Source organism: Heloderma suspectum, chromosome 2 (genome assembly GCF_057233095.1).
Source record: "Heloderma suspectum isolate Gila_16-S chromosome 2, 16-S_ref, whole genome shotgun sequence".
In the NCBI taxonomy this organism is placed as follows: Eukaryota; Metazoa; Chordata; class Lepidosauria; order Squamata; family Helodermatidae; genus Heloderma; species Heloderma suspectum.
The window spans coordinates 209,558,963-209,574,380 of NC_139459.1; the positions used below are offsets into that span (position 1 = coordinate 209,558,963).

General features: G+C 43.6%; 1 protein-coding gene across 3 annotated transcripts in view; it reads right to left on the reverse strand.

Moving 5' to 3' along the window:
• SLC39A11 (solute carrier family 39 member 11) overlaps positions 1-15,418 on the reverse strand; it is a 598,886-nt gene that overhangs the window by 464,682 nt on the left and 118,786 nt on the right. For all 3 annotated transcript variants that reach the window (XM_084837550.1, XM_084837552.1, XM_084837553.1), the window contains exon 5: positions 1,913-2,057. In XM_084837550.1, the coding sequence (XP_084693676.1) occupies positions 1,913-2,057 (145 nt within the window). The remainder of the gene's footprint in view (positions 1-1,912; positions 2,058-15,418) is intronic.

Below are 15,418 nucleotides of genomic sequence, written 5' to 3' on the forward strand. Positions count from 1 at the left end.
ACATATGTAGTGCGATAAAAAACACTTTATCCCGATTCAAGTCTCTGGCGATAGAATTAAATGTGTTGATGAATTGTAACTTACCAGTCTCTCACACTGATCTCCCTTTCAACTTTCTTTGCTCCACAATGGCTATTTTAACAACAGCGGCAGACTGATGAAGTGGACTATATAATCCATGGACGTTTATGACACAATAAATGTGTCAGTCTTTAAGGTGCTACAAGACTCTTGGTTCTCTTTAAAGAGGTGGTACTTGTTCCTGGGTTTAGAACTACTATACGTATGTGGTAGGCACACCAGCTAGGGATGTTGCGGGCACCCGACTGGGTCTGGGACTCCATCGGACTCCCCTCGCTCTTGCCCCCGAACCCAGCTCAGCAAGCCACCACGCACGCATGCCAAGCCATGCTCGCAGCCAGGACCTACCAGACCTGTCCAGCAGCACCCCGCAGCTGCCTGTCTTCCATGTGAGCCACCTTTTTTATGGAAGATGGGGGCTCTAGATTTTCGGATATCTAATGCTGCGCACAACGGTGGCTGTGAACGGCCACTTCTGCCCTTTCGTATAACTAGTGTTTCAGAAATGGCCCTTTACATCCACTGCTGTGCACAACATTAGTTATACGAAAATGTAGAGTCTCCAACTTCTGTAAAAATGGCGGTTCGCATGGAGTGGTGGGTGGCTGTGGGGCGCTCCCACACTGCTCACCAACCCCTCCGGGGGCTTGTGTGGGCGAGTGGCAGTGGCAGCTTCTCGAGCGCCTGCCAAGTGCTGACTCGGGTGAGTCCGTCCATCCCTAGCACCAACTATGTAACCCTTTGTGTGCCATGCACTGCCCCAATGGGTGAGAGGTGCGCAAAGGAGATGCCTGACTCAGCCGCTGCTTGGAGTACCCAAGTCCCTTTCTCTCAGCAGAGAGAAAGGCAACATGGGTGGAGTGATGTCATCCCACTGACACTGTCTGACCCATAAAGGGCACAATGGGGTGGGGAATTAGGCCCTCCACCTTAAAGAAGACCCCCACCTCTGATTTATGCCAACAAATCTTTCATGGGGAAAAATTAGCACCACTAAGGTGGTAAAAACGTAAATAGAAAAAGACTCATGATACCCTTATTACATTCCCCTGTCTGTTGGAGTATAGTTTGCCAAAGGCCCAAAGGAAGAAACACTAACCCTCAGGATTGTATCTCTGTAAAGTGCAGCAGTAGCAAATGGCTCAGAAATCTAAGGGCACTACTGAAGTATTGGCTTGCCAGGTCGTGGATCCCCTGCACAAGAATATGGAAGGGAATCAAACTGGAACTATGAGGACTGCATGTTTATAAAGCTGAACACTTCATGATCCTCATCAAAAGAACGGTGAGAATCTCATTTTGATTAGAGCATGAATTCCAACTTCCTCAACTCCACACAGCTAAGTAACCATAAAAACTGTACACTTAACATATAGCATATTCATCACTAAGTCTGGGGCAGCAAACCGATTAACGTTAGGGCAGTTCTGCCTTTAACTGTTAGGTAGGTAAAGGGAATTGTAACCGACGCAGCTTCTCATGACACAGTGCTGAAAGGGATTGAAAAACTGCACTGTTTCAATTCCGTCATCTGCAGAACTACTGAAGAAACAGAACACCTTATTCCAAAGAGGTTAGCCAACTCCTAATTTAAGTAACTAGCTGTCTCATCAGCAATAAGTTGTGCAAATATGGAAGCAGCTTGGAGAAACACAGAAGAAATAAGAAACAACCCTGTTTCAAACCTGTTTTTACTGACTAAAAAAAGAGTGTTATTTGAAATGCACGTGCATGCGTACATGTGCATGCATCGTTTTTAATATATTACACTGTTTATGCTAAATATTGAAATGAGCCTGACTCTGTGCATGGTATATGACAGGATGCTTGCCTGAATGTGGTGCTGTTCTCCCTATCCGGATGGACAGCTCATTTTCATATCCCTGATGATGCGTGGGCTGGTGCTCGTATTTTTCCTTCAGCACTCTCAGATCATAGCTCAAAGCCAGTGCTGTGTGAGGAGGCTCGCTGATACCCTGGAACAGAGAAAAACAAACCAAGTATTGCTTATATATGACTTACTAACAAAATGCATTATGGTCCAATTCTAAACTGTTTTCTTCAAGAATAATCCACTTGACATGTCATTTGACTACGTCTGGGCAGATTAAATCTCGATTTAGGGTTGGGAAACCATATTCCCCTCGAGGACCAGTGTGCCCCCCAGTCCCCCAGATAGTCCAAGTTATGTCAGGGGTGGGGACCTCCACCCCAAATCCCCAACAGTCCCTAGGCCGGGGGGGAGGGCCCTTGGGGAGGAGCTTGGAGAAGAGAGTAGGAAGGGCCCACTGAGGGAGCCCAAGCCTCAGATGGGGAATCTCCGTGGACAGCATTAGGCCCCTGGGCAAGAGGTTCCCATTCCCTGGATACAATGTTTTAATCATGTTATCTCTTTGGCACGTTTCAACTGGTTGCTCTGTTGTCAATATTAAAAAATATTTAAAGGGATGACAAACACTCTGGACATGCATGCTGTTAGAGAATTGACCCATAGCTTGGCTTTGTCACACCATCACCAGAATTTAATGCCTGCAAAGGACAGCTCAAATGCCTTTAAATACCCTCTTATCTCTGATCACTAATTGCAATAAGAACAAAAGAAGCTTCTACAGGCCTTTAAATATCCTCTTATCTTCAGTCACTCATCAAAGAGAACAGAAGAAGGAGCTCATGGGCTGGATAGGGAACTCGTGGAGTGTATCTGAGTCATAGGATGCAGTTCCCCATCCCTGTCTTAGACTGGGTTTGCACGACATACTAACCCATGATGGTTCATTTTCCAGAGTAACCCAGGACGGCTTAGCATGTCATCTGTAACCTCTTTTTCCCACCCATGGTGGCTTATTTCCCCTAAATAAGTCACCCTAAGAATCCACGGTCTGCAGTAAGGGTTGTTTTACCTAGCATGTCCTCTGTCATGCCAGCGTGGGTTATGGAGATTGCCTACAGAGCCACTCGGCAAGAGCGCCAAAAAACTCTGCCGCTGCGCTGCTCCTCTCGAGTGATCTCTGTTCCTGAGATCTGCCTAGCAACACATTGCACTGCCACTGGTGCTCCAACTCCTTTGCCGGCGCCCCCCGGGAAACGCTCTGCAAAGTCGCTTTCACTCACACAAGTGTGCAATTGGCAGAGTGACCTTGAGCAAACTTGTTTTCCTGCCACATTCAGCTGTGTCTCTGGCTCCAAAACATTTCCCCACGTGGTTCCCAGTTTCACATGTGGTTAAATCCTCACTTTTCCATGGAAAAGCGAAGTTGTGCAATTATCCAATAGTGCATCTTGTGCCTCCCCATAAGGGGAACCTGTATATTAAATTTTGTTCCATTCCTGCAAACTTTCAAGGAGCTGGAGGCCCCCCACCCCTTTTTGCTGCAATGTTCCCACCACGTAAGCATCCTCCCCTATAACCCCCAAGACTGAAAACCCCCCCACAACTTTTCACTGTCACCATCAGCCCCCAAGCTAGCCATCCAACACCCCCCAACCCACAACTGATGCTGAATAGTGCCTTAGTAGATTCAAAGCATGAATTAAACAAGCCAAATAAGCTGCTTTGTATACCAATAACAGTTTCTTTTTATTCTCTGTTGTTGGTTTGCTGCTGGTGAGGGCAGAGCTGTCAAAGGCTTGGAAACTGGAGCTGTGGTAAGGGTGTAGGAGCTGGAAGGGAAGCAAATGGGGTAGTGGGTAAAGACTGGCACAGGGTTGAGAACTGAGACACCCGGCAGAGGCAGAAGAAGACACCCCTAGGGCAAAGCGGACCAATCAGAGACAGGCTGACATAGCAGCAGCACCAGGGACAGCAAGATATGGTTTCCCTAGCAAAGGAAGCTGAGATACTTTCCCAGCCAGGTGGGAGAATTACAAGGGGCGGGCAGGGGGGAATAAACTATGCCATGTAGCTTATTTGTCAGATTGCATGATGGGGCACAGTAGGCTATTTGCAAAATAACCTACTGTGCGTAGCTTATAAGCCACCATGAGATAAGGTGATGTGTGAACAGGCCCTTAGAATCATTTTTAAAAGGTCTTACCCAATGAGTACCCACAGATTTTGTTTTGTCTAGATAAAAATATAAATCTACAAATGTATGAAAGAATACAAAGATGCATATTGTTGATACAGTGTAGAAAAAAGTGATGAATAATTATAAATTAACTAGTTGCTATTCATCTTACATATCTGATTTTAGTATGTTTTAAGTATTTGTTTGTTTTTTGCTTATATTTTTATAAGCAAAAAAATGCTTCCAGATTAGGCTTGCTTACTGGCTTGAGAAACTAGAAGACCAGTTCCTCAGTGAACTGGGGCTAAAGAGTGGTCATATTTACTCTGGAAAAAATAGCAAATATGTAATTAGCATTCTGCTCTACTTCTTTATTGCTCAATTTTAAAATAGCTACAATAATTACAACATTATAAATGATAAACAATAAATGCTCTGCATAATACTGATAAATGTTCAATAAGGGGGAAATAAATATGAAATAAAAAGTCAAAGAATCATAACATCAAATATATAATTGGAGACATCTGTGCTATCTAGAGTTCCATTATACAATGAATGGTTGCCATCTGACCTGGAATGTATCCAGTTTGAATACTTTCTCGATTTCACCATTTTTGCCATACAGAAATCAGATAAAACCACAGGCTGTATTTAGGTCTTATTAGTCCTCCATTGTTAAAGTGATAGTAATTTTGGCTGCTGTCAACAGTAAGTACATAATCAACCCCTGCTGCAAATGTTTGAGATATTCCACCAAAAGAATGAGTAGGTCATACAGTAGATTATGGATGTTTCCAGAAGAAGCTTTTCTTGTGCAATCACCCTGCCTCATTCATGGATTTGTTTCAGGAGGTCCAGATGATGATATCTTCCGTTTCTAACCCTCCCATGTTTTTCCACCACATCTTCCATTTCTTTTCTTACCACAAAAAAATATGTTAAGGAAGGAAAAACGGAATAGTTACACAATGACTTTTGACCAGTAGTGCGAAGAGCTGTCTATTCAGAGACACTCTTGGGTCTCAAACTGCCCTACATTTACTGCCTTCTTAAGGAACCCTGAAATCATTCCCACTAGCCCGAGGGTGGGGGAACCTCTTTCAGCCCAAGGGCCAAATTCCATTTCAGAGAAGCTCTTGGGGGTCGCACTCCAGTGGTGGGTGGGGCCAAAGGCAAAGGGGGTAGAGTCAAAGGCAAAAGAGGCAGGGTCAAAATACCAGCATAGTGTAGCTTAAAGCTCTTCCTGCCAGTGACTAAGCCTTAGGAGAGGCATTTCAACCTTTTGGAATGGGCCCGGGGGGGGGGGGGATTGCACAAAAGCTGGAAAACCACCAAACTAACAGCAGTTGGAGGAAAGGCAGTAGGGCCAGAAGAAGGAGGGGGGTGACTATCAGGGGGCTAGATCAGAACCCCAACAGGGATGGATTTGACCCCCAAGCTTGAGTTTCCCCACCCATGCAGTAGCCATTTGGGGCCAGCCACAGAACTATACCATGTCTGAAAGTATAACAATATGGCAGTAAAGAGCCAGCGTGGTGTAGTTGCGAGAGTGTTGGACTGGAAGTCTGGAGATCTGGGTTCTAGTCCCCACTCGGTCATGGAAGCTCCCTAGGTGACTTTGGGCCAGTCACAGGCTCTCAGCCCAACCCACCTCACAGGGTTGTTGTTGTGAGGATAAAACAGAGAGGAGGAGGAGGATTATGTACGCCGCCTTGAGTTCCTTAAGGAGGAAAAAAGGCGGGATATAAATGAAATGAATAATAATAATAATAATAATAGAATTGCCCTCTATATACAATTTGACAGAAAATCTGCAACTCATGCTTATTTATTTCTTTATTTAATAATTTCTATACTGCCCAATAACCAAAGCCCTCTGGGCAGTTCACAAGACTTAAAACTACGAGTACAACATCAAAGCATTAAAACTACAGTATAAAAGTACAACCAGCGTAAAACCTAGCAGCAATGCAGAGATTTAAAATACAGATCACTGCCTTGTTGTGGCGAAGGGGCTTGCGTAACTCAGTGAAGCCATAAGCTATGCCGTGCAGGGCCACCCAAGACGGACAGGTCATGGCAGAGAGTTCTGACAAAATGTGGTCCACTGGAGAAGGAAATGGCAACCCACTCCAGTATTCTTGCCAAGAAAACCCCATGGAACGTATCACAAGGCTAAAAGATATGACGCTGGAAGATGAGCCCCTCAGGTCGGAAGGTGTCCAATATACTACTGGGGAAGAGCAGAGGGTATTTCCAAGTAGTGCCAGGAAGAGTGAAGCGGCTGGGCCAAACCCGAAAGGACACTCAGCTGTGGATGTGTCTGGCGGTGAAAAGAAAATCCGATGCTGTAAAGAACAATATTGTTTAGGAACCTGGAATGTCAGATCAATGAATCAAGGTAAGCTGGAGGTGGTCAAACATGAGATGGCAAGATTGAACATCGACATCTTGGGAATCAGCGAACTAAAATGGACAGGCATGGGTGAATTTAATTCAGGTGACCATCATATCTACTATTGTGGGCAAGAATCCCTTAGAAGAAATGGAGTAGCACTCATAGTCAACAAAAGGGTGGGAAAAGCAGTACTGGGGTACAATCTCAAAAATGATAGAATGATCTCAGTACGAATCCAAGGCAAACCATTCAACATCACAGTAATTCAAGTCTATGGCCCAACCACTGAGGCCGAAGATGCTGAGGTTGATCGGTTCTATGAAGACCTACAACACCTTCTAGAACTAACACCAAAAAAAGATGTCCTCTTCATCATAGGGGATTGGAATGCTAAAGTAGGAAGTCAAGAAATCACCGGGATAACAGGCAGGCATGGCCTTGGTGTACAAAATGAAGCAGGACAAAAGCTAATAGAGTTTTGCCAAGAGAACACGCTGATCATAGCAAACACTCTTTTCCAACAGCACAAGAGGCGACTCTACACATGGACGTCACCAGATGGTCAATATCGAAATCAGATTGATTATGTCCTTTGCAGCCAAAGATGGAGAAGCTCCATACAGTCAGTAAAAACAAGGCCTGGAGCTGACTGTGGCTCAGATCATGAGCTGCTTCTTGCAAAATTTCAGCTTAAATTGAAGAACATAGGGAAAACCACTAAACCGTTCAGGTATGACCTCAATCATATCCCTGATGAATATACAGTGGAGGTGAGGAATAGATTTCAGGGATTAGACCTGATAGACAGAGTGCCTGAGGAGCTATGGACGGAGGTCCGTAACATTGTTCAGGAGGCAGCAACGAAATCCGTCCCAAAGAAAAAGAAATGCAAGAAAGCAAAGTGGCTGTCTGATGAGGCTTTACAAGTAGCTCACGAAAGAAGGGAAGCGAAAAGCAAGGGAGAAAGGGGAAGATAAACCCAACTGAATGCAGAGTTCCAGAGAATAGCAAGGAGAGACAAGAAGGCCTTCTTAAATGGACAATGCAAAGAAATCGAGAAAAACAACAGAATGGGAAAGACTAGAGATCTCTTCAAGAAAATTGGAGATCTCAAGGGAACGTTTTGTGCAAAGACGGGCATGATAAAGGACAAAGAAGGCAGGGACCTAACAGAAGCAGATGAGATTAAGAAGAGGTGGCAAGAATACACAGAAGAACTATACAGGAAAGATCTGAATGTCCCTGATAGCCATGATAGTGCGGTCACTGAACTTGAGCCGGACATCCTAGAGAGTGAAGTCAAGTGGGCCTTAGGAAGCATTAGTAACAACAAAGCTAGCGGAGATGACAGTATTCCAGCCGAGCTATTTAAAATCCTAAAAGATGATGCTGTTAAAGTGCTGCATTCAATATGCCAACAAATCTGGAACACTCAACAGTGGCCACAAGACTGGAAAAGGTCAGTTTACATTCCAATTCCAGAGAAGGGCAACGCCAAAGAGTGTTCAAACTACCGCACAATTGCGCTCATTTCACATGCCAGCAAGGTGATGCTCAAAATCCTACAAGCTAGGCTTCAGCAGTATGCGAACCGAGAACTACCGGAAGTACAAGCTGGGTTTCGAAGAGGCAGAGGAACTAGAGATCAAATTGCCAACATTCGCTGCATCATGGAGAAAGCAAGAGAATTCCAGAAAAACATCTATTTCTGCTTCATTGACTATGCTAAAGCCTTTGATTGTGTGGATCACAACAAACTGTGGGAAATTCTTAAAGTGATGGGAGTACCAGACCACCTTACCTGTCTCCTGAGAAACCTGTACGAGGGTCAAGAACCAACAGTCAGAACCAGAGATGGAACAACCGATTGGTTCCAAATTGGGAAAGGAGTACGACAAGGCTGCATATTGTCGCCCTGCTTATTTAACTTATATGCAGAGTACATCATGAGAAATGCCGGGTTGGATGAATCAGAGGTCGGAATTAAGATTGCTGGGAGAATTATCAACAACCTCCGATATGCAGACGATACCACCCTAATGGCAGAAAGCGAAGAGGATCTCAAGAGCCTCTTGTTGAGGGTGAAAGAGGAGAGTGCAAAAGCTGGTTTGAAACTCAACATTAAAAAAACTAAGATCATGGCATCTGGCCCCATCACTTCCTGGCATATAGAAGGGGAAGAAATGGAAGCTGTGACAGATTTTACTTTCTTGGGCTCCAAGATCACCGCAGACGGTGACTGTAGCCATGAAATTAAAAGACGCTTGCTCCTTGGGAGGAAAGCTATGGCCAACCTAGACAGCATAGTAAGAAGCAGAGACATCACCTTGCCGACAAAGGTCCGTCTAATCAAAGCTATGGTTTTCCCAGTAGTAATGTATGGCTGTGAGAGCTGGACTATAAGGAAGGCTGAGCGCCGAAGAATTGATGCTTTCGAACTGTGGTGCTGGAGAAGACTCTTACGAGTGCCCTGGACTGCAAGGAGGTCAAATCAGTCCATCCTAAAGGAAATCAACCCTGAGTGCTCATTGGAAGGACAGATAATGAAGCTGAAGCTCCAATACTTTGGCCACCTAATGCGAAGAGAAAACTCCCTGGAAAAGACCCTGATGCTGGGAAAGACTGAAGGCAAAAGGAGAAGGGGACGGCAGAGGATGAGATGGCTAGATAGCATCACGGATGCAATGAATATGAACTTGAGCACGCTCCGGGAGAGAGCGCAGGACAGGAAGGCCTGGCGTGCTATGGTCCATGGGGTCACGAAGAGTCGGACACGACTGAACGACTGAACAACAACAACAAAACAAATTTAAAACAGTAAAGCTAAAAGACAAGAATGTTAAAATCCTAAAATTCCTGGGAAAATAAAAAGGTCTTCACCTGGTGCCGGAAAGAGTACAACACTTAGAATATAATAGGAAAGGAAAGGAGGAACAAAGATTCCCTAGCAGGATGAAATAAAAGGTAGTTATCTATAGATAACGGATCATCCTAGGGGCTGTCACTACCAGGTCCAGAAATGGGGCAGAATACTTCCCTGTCCCTATGTCTACAGTAAGGATGTCAGAGAAATCCGCAACGGATTCAAAGGAGTTCAGATGTCTATGAATCTGACCAGCAGACCACACATATTCTGCAGACTAGCAACCAGTTTTTCAGTTGACGGGGGTGTTGTGCATTAGCTCATTTACACAGGTGCATATTAGTGCGAATGTGAATAAGCACAAGCAGAACGAAACACTGGTTTTAAAAAATCTGATTGTCAATGAGCGGACAATGGAACAAAAGTGGCCTGACAATCTGCAAAATGCAGACGGAATGAATTTAACAAAATCCATACATACATAGTCTACAGGAATAGCATCATCTCTGAATCTAGACCAAAAGGATATTTAAATACTATACCAAAACACAGGCTTACGGCAAAAGCATAACTTAACACAGCCCAGGCTTACAGTACTGTGCAAGCCATCTCGGTACCAACCATGTCAACTGCGAACAACGAACAGAACAAATACACACAGAATTATTGGAAACAGTAATGAGATGCTTGATGAGTTAAGGTCACTTTATTAAAAAAAAAATCCAAAAGGTTACAGACAAACAATAATCTTCTACTCTCTTCATCTGCATAATGTATTCTGACTGGTGGTATTCATACTAATCACATATTTCCTAGCCTTTTTAAAACCCTGTTTAATCAGGATGATGTTACCACTTCCGTTAAGCCAGCACTGGAGGGAATAGAGAACAGAACATTAAATGGTTTCTTTTCATTTTTAACCAAAACTACCAGGGGCCAAGAATGATATTTTCTCCCTGTCCTTGCATTCTTCAGTTGTTTCACCAAGAACATTCTTATGTTCACCATCAGCATCTGCATAATTTTAGTCCCCTACCCCAGGCTTTCCCTCCCTGGTGCCCTCCAGATATGCTGGACTACCATTATTTCTAAAGACACTTTTTATTTCAACAAGTTTTTCCTGAATAGCCTGCCATGGTTTTATTGGTATAATTTGATTTTAATTATTTTTATTCTTTGTATTTTGATTTTTTTAAAATTTCTTTACTTTTTTTCTTCACCACTCAAGAATCTTTTTTAGATATAGAACAGTTTATAAATTTTGTAAACAAACAAACTTCAGAATCCCCAGCATGCACAGCTGAAGGGTGCCAGTTTGGGAAAGGCTCCCTACCCCATGAAGCAGAGTAGAAAAACATACCTCTCTCAAATTTACAAACAGAAGCAGCCACAGAAACACAGAATAACTTAGGCCAAGCTCATGCCACCATCAGTGTATTTCTATTATAAGTAGGACCAGCAACAAAATGTTGTAGTGTATGCCCAGCCCCTAAAAAAAGTGTCCTGTTCAGGGCTCCAGTCATCCAGGACCAGCAGATTTGTAGTGTAGGGGACTGGGAGGAGTTTAAGGAAATGGAGCCTTATTTCTTTCCCACCAACCTCCAAGATCTTCCCCTGCTATGGTATAAAGCACTGGAGTGCCCGTGTACAGCCAGCACCAGCCTGAGCATTTTATTGCTATGTAACAGGGGATGACTGTCTCTGGAAAGTAAAAAAGGGGGAAATGTATACTTTCTCCTTTCTTTCAGAGATTCAAAGAGGGGAGGTATTTGATCTCACACATCCCACCCCTGACCCTAATCCCTCCCTCTGAGATACTTAGCATAAGTATATATATATCCTAATACTCAGATACTACGGGATTAAGCAGACCCTCTGGTCCCCCATTTATATTTACTACCCCCCCCTCACACACACACACACACACACACGACATGACACACCTAACATCCCATGTCTCAACTGCTCTCAACAACAGCCCTAATTTATGGCTAATTTATTGTTTGTTTAGATCCTTCCTTCCCATGCCACCCCATCCCAGGCTGCCCATATAAAACAATAGTGATATCCATGATTTCAGTATAGCTGTGATTGGGTAGCAGCCTCCCACCCCACCCTAATGGTAGCAAAGATAGGCGTTTGGTGTGAAGCTGGAAGTTTCGTCTCCCGTTAACAAGGTGAGTTACTCTACAAATTTCCAGAGGGTACTCCATTCAGCTAAATCTGGTTGCTCTAAATCTAGAGTAACTCTAGAGAGTTATTCTAATCTTACTTATCACTCAACTTCCATCAATGCTCCATAGCCCCTGAAAATTCTTAGGTCCTCCTTGGGCCATTTTAGAGGATTTTTAAAACATTTGTTTTTCTTTTAGTTTAGTTTAGTACATACCTCATTCCTAAGAAGTCCCCAAGTATGTAGAAACCACTATCTTACTTCTGGATGGCCGTGTTTCACTTCCAAACTGACAGGAACTCAACCACCCAAGTACATTTATAGAATGTTGCTGCTGACCAAATGGACATGTGTAAGCATACACATAGCCTTTGAAGAGGCTTCCCCAACTTGGTACCTTCCAAATGTTTTTGACTACAACTCAGTTCACATTTAATGACAGCCTATGGATTGTCAGGGCCACATGGGAGTGAGCAAGCACACTGCCTCCCACTGCCCCACTGTTTGATTGTTTGGTGTGATGTGCAAACCCAGAACTCTGGGTTGTTGGAGGGGGGCGGGGGGACGACAACCTAGAGTTTTAACCCATGTTTAATTGTTGGGTTAAATCTTTTAAACTGAGTGACTTGTTAACTCATGTAAGGATCAGTGGAGAGTGACTAGTGGGAGCCAGACATAGGTTTATCACCTCTGTGGCATATAGGACTTGAGATCTGCCTGACCTGCCTATTAGCAGTGGAATTCTCTCAAACAGGGGAGTTTTGCAGGCAAAAGCAACCTCCTGCTGCACCTCTGATCTCTCTCTCTATTGTATTGAACGGTTCTTAAAGGAAAGAATATGCTTAACATTATATTCAAAGCTGGTGCTTGACCTGAGGTTCCTTGCTTCCTCACTGTTACCTACACAGAGAGTCAAGCTTTCTGTACTGAACCCTAGGTATCTGTTTAAGACAGAAATAAAAGTAGATGGGAGACAGAAGCCTATTTCCAATTGCTTACTGACAACAGGGTGACAACTTTGGCAAGTTTGAAATATTAGGTGATCTCCAGCATGACATTCTGTTTATCCCAGATCTGATTGTTCTGAATCATTCAGTTGTTGCTCCCCATGTGGAACTTTTAATTAGTATGCGTCAGTCGGTTAAAACAGGCATTAAAAAAAGGGGGAGGAAAATTATCCCACATTGAATTGGCTTATCTGGCTAATTAGAGTTGACAAAAATAGCCACAGGGAGCTGGTGCATTTGGCAAACAATGGTCTTGAAGAGGAAAATACATCCACTGTTGGATGCACATGCTTTATTGGGTACATGATGGTCCCAGCAAGATAGTTTCATGTTGTATCATTTACAGCGCCTTTTGCCCTCAAAGGATGGCTGTGCTTATGCCAACAGATGCTGCTTGTTTTATTACTGCGGCAAAGTATGCTGAAAATATGAACATGCAGTTTTGCAGAATTGGAAATTGGGGGGGGGGGCAAATACACTTCATTTGCCATGTCTACATTTATCCAAGGTCTAAATCTGATGTTGAGATCGTGATAAGGAAAGACCTGGAACAAGCTCGAAAGGACTTCTTACTGAGAAAAGGAATTAATAGTAGCATGACAGGCGAAACAGTTGCTGACCTTTTGCGCCCTTGCCAGGACAGTCGACTTTGAACTGAAACTCAAACTGGAATAGATTTGACCAGATAACACTTTTACAATAATATTAGCAGGAACCCAGAAAGCTACATTAGGCATGCTCAATGGAATGCAATTTTACTGATTGATTCATCTATCTACCTATCTGTTTGAACAACAGATTCCCCCACCATCACATGACATATCACAATCTGCTTTTGAAAACCCCTTCAATTTCAAAAGCAGTTTGCCATGTAGCATTGGGGGCGGGGGCAGGGTGAGCTGCTTGAGAAAACAAGCTCAAGTACTGCAAAGGCATGCAAAACTAGTTTTGCAGAACTGGAAATTGGGGTGGTTCTCTGAATCCCAGCCAATAATAATCAAGCACGGTCAAGTGTTCAGAGGAAATCACATACATTACAACCAATGCAAGGGGAGTGGGAGTAAAGACAGTGCATGCCCATATAGGCCACAATTATGAAGTATTGACTGAAGGATAGGGAGGGTCCAATATTCATACGTAATAGTTCTGTATGTTCCTTTCTTTTTTACATGGAGAACTTTACACATGACAATTTACACACGTGCTTCACTTTGCAGGATTTTTCTCAAGGACGATACACCAACAAGATCTCAACAGCAATCGGTGGGTAGCAGAAGAAAATAAACTCATAAAGTGTTTGCATTTTTTTAAATTCTCAGCATGGGTTGGTGTGTTGTCTGCACATGGCATAATAAGGGTGGCTTTGTACCCACCCTACAACCCCTACTCCACATCGTGGGTTGTAGGGTGGGTATGAAACCGCCACTGCTGCACCACACACCAGGTTTGGACAATACGCCAACGCACACTGCAGGGCAGGTAATTATGTAAACAACAGGAGCACGCATGGAACGCTCACGGGGAGAAGCCACGATGGCTTCTTTTACCCCTGCGATCGTGCATACACAGTCAGAGAAAGCTGATTGTTTGGAAAATGCCTGGCAAAAAGGGCACAAATAATCTTTCCAACTCTGTCTAGGCAACTATCTGGCTTATGATGTTCTCTGCAACTGTTTGCCATGCTCCTCCCAGTTCCACTTAAAATGCTAGCTCTCTTGCCCAAAACAGCTATGCACATTCCAACAGATTCCACTTTTATTATCAATAACAAATTGTTCCAAAACAGAATCATAAAACCAACCTAAATTATACAGCATGGATGAAACAAACTTACAGGCATATTTCCTAGTGATAATTCTAAAAAATGCAAACACTTTATTGAGTTTATTCTCCTCTGTTACCCACCAACTGCTGCTGAGATCTTGTTAGAACAGAAGGCTCATAACCATTAAAACAGGGCTCCTTATTTATATGATGAAAACGACTTGGGAAGGGGGAGGAAGGCACTTGCACTCTTACTTAAAAATAAATTCACACCAAGGCAGAGTTTTCTAAGTTACAAGGCACAGAATGAGAACATGGCAAGCTAACTGGATCCACTTCAGTCAGGATTGGGGCCTAGTTTTGGAACAGAAACTGCCTTGGTCGCCCTGTGGAATGTCTTTGGCTGAGACAAAGACAGAGGGTGTGTGACCCTTTCATTCTCTTGGACTTCTCTGTGACTTTTGATGCTGCTGATCACTGTATCCTTCTGGACAGGCTGCCTGAGCTGAGTGTTGGAGGTAATTCTTTTCCTACCTGGATGGTTTACTCAAGAACGTGGTGGTGATGGATTACTGCTTGACCCCTTGGCAGATATACTTTGAGGTCCTGTAGGTTTCTATTCTGTCCCCCATACTGCTTAACACCTACATGAAACCGCTGGGAGCAGCCACCTGGAGATTTGGATGGAGGCATCACCAATATGTGTATGACACCCAGCTCTATTTCTCTTCTTCATCGAATTCAGGTGAGATGGTGGGTATCCTGAATCAATGCCTGGGCACAGTAATGGACTGGATGAGGGCTAATAAACCAAGGCTCAATCCAGGAAAGGCAGGGATACTGTTAGCAGATGGTAATGATGTAAAATTTCCTGAAATTTTGAAGCCATGACGGAAAGTGCTTTTTTGCTTTGTTTGTGTGTCGTCGTCGTCCCGTCCCCCCCGTCCCCCCGCCATGGAAATGTTCATAAAAACTGAAATATACGCAATACTTATTTTGTTATTAAACAATGCATCATTTATAAATTAGCATATAAAATTATACTATCTGGCATATTTATGAAATTTACAGAGCAATCCTATGCATGTTTACGCAAACCTAAGACTGTTCCTGTTTTGTTTG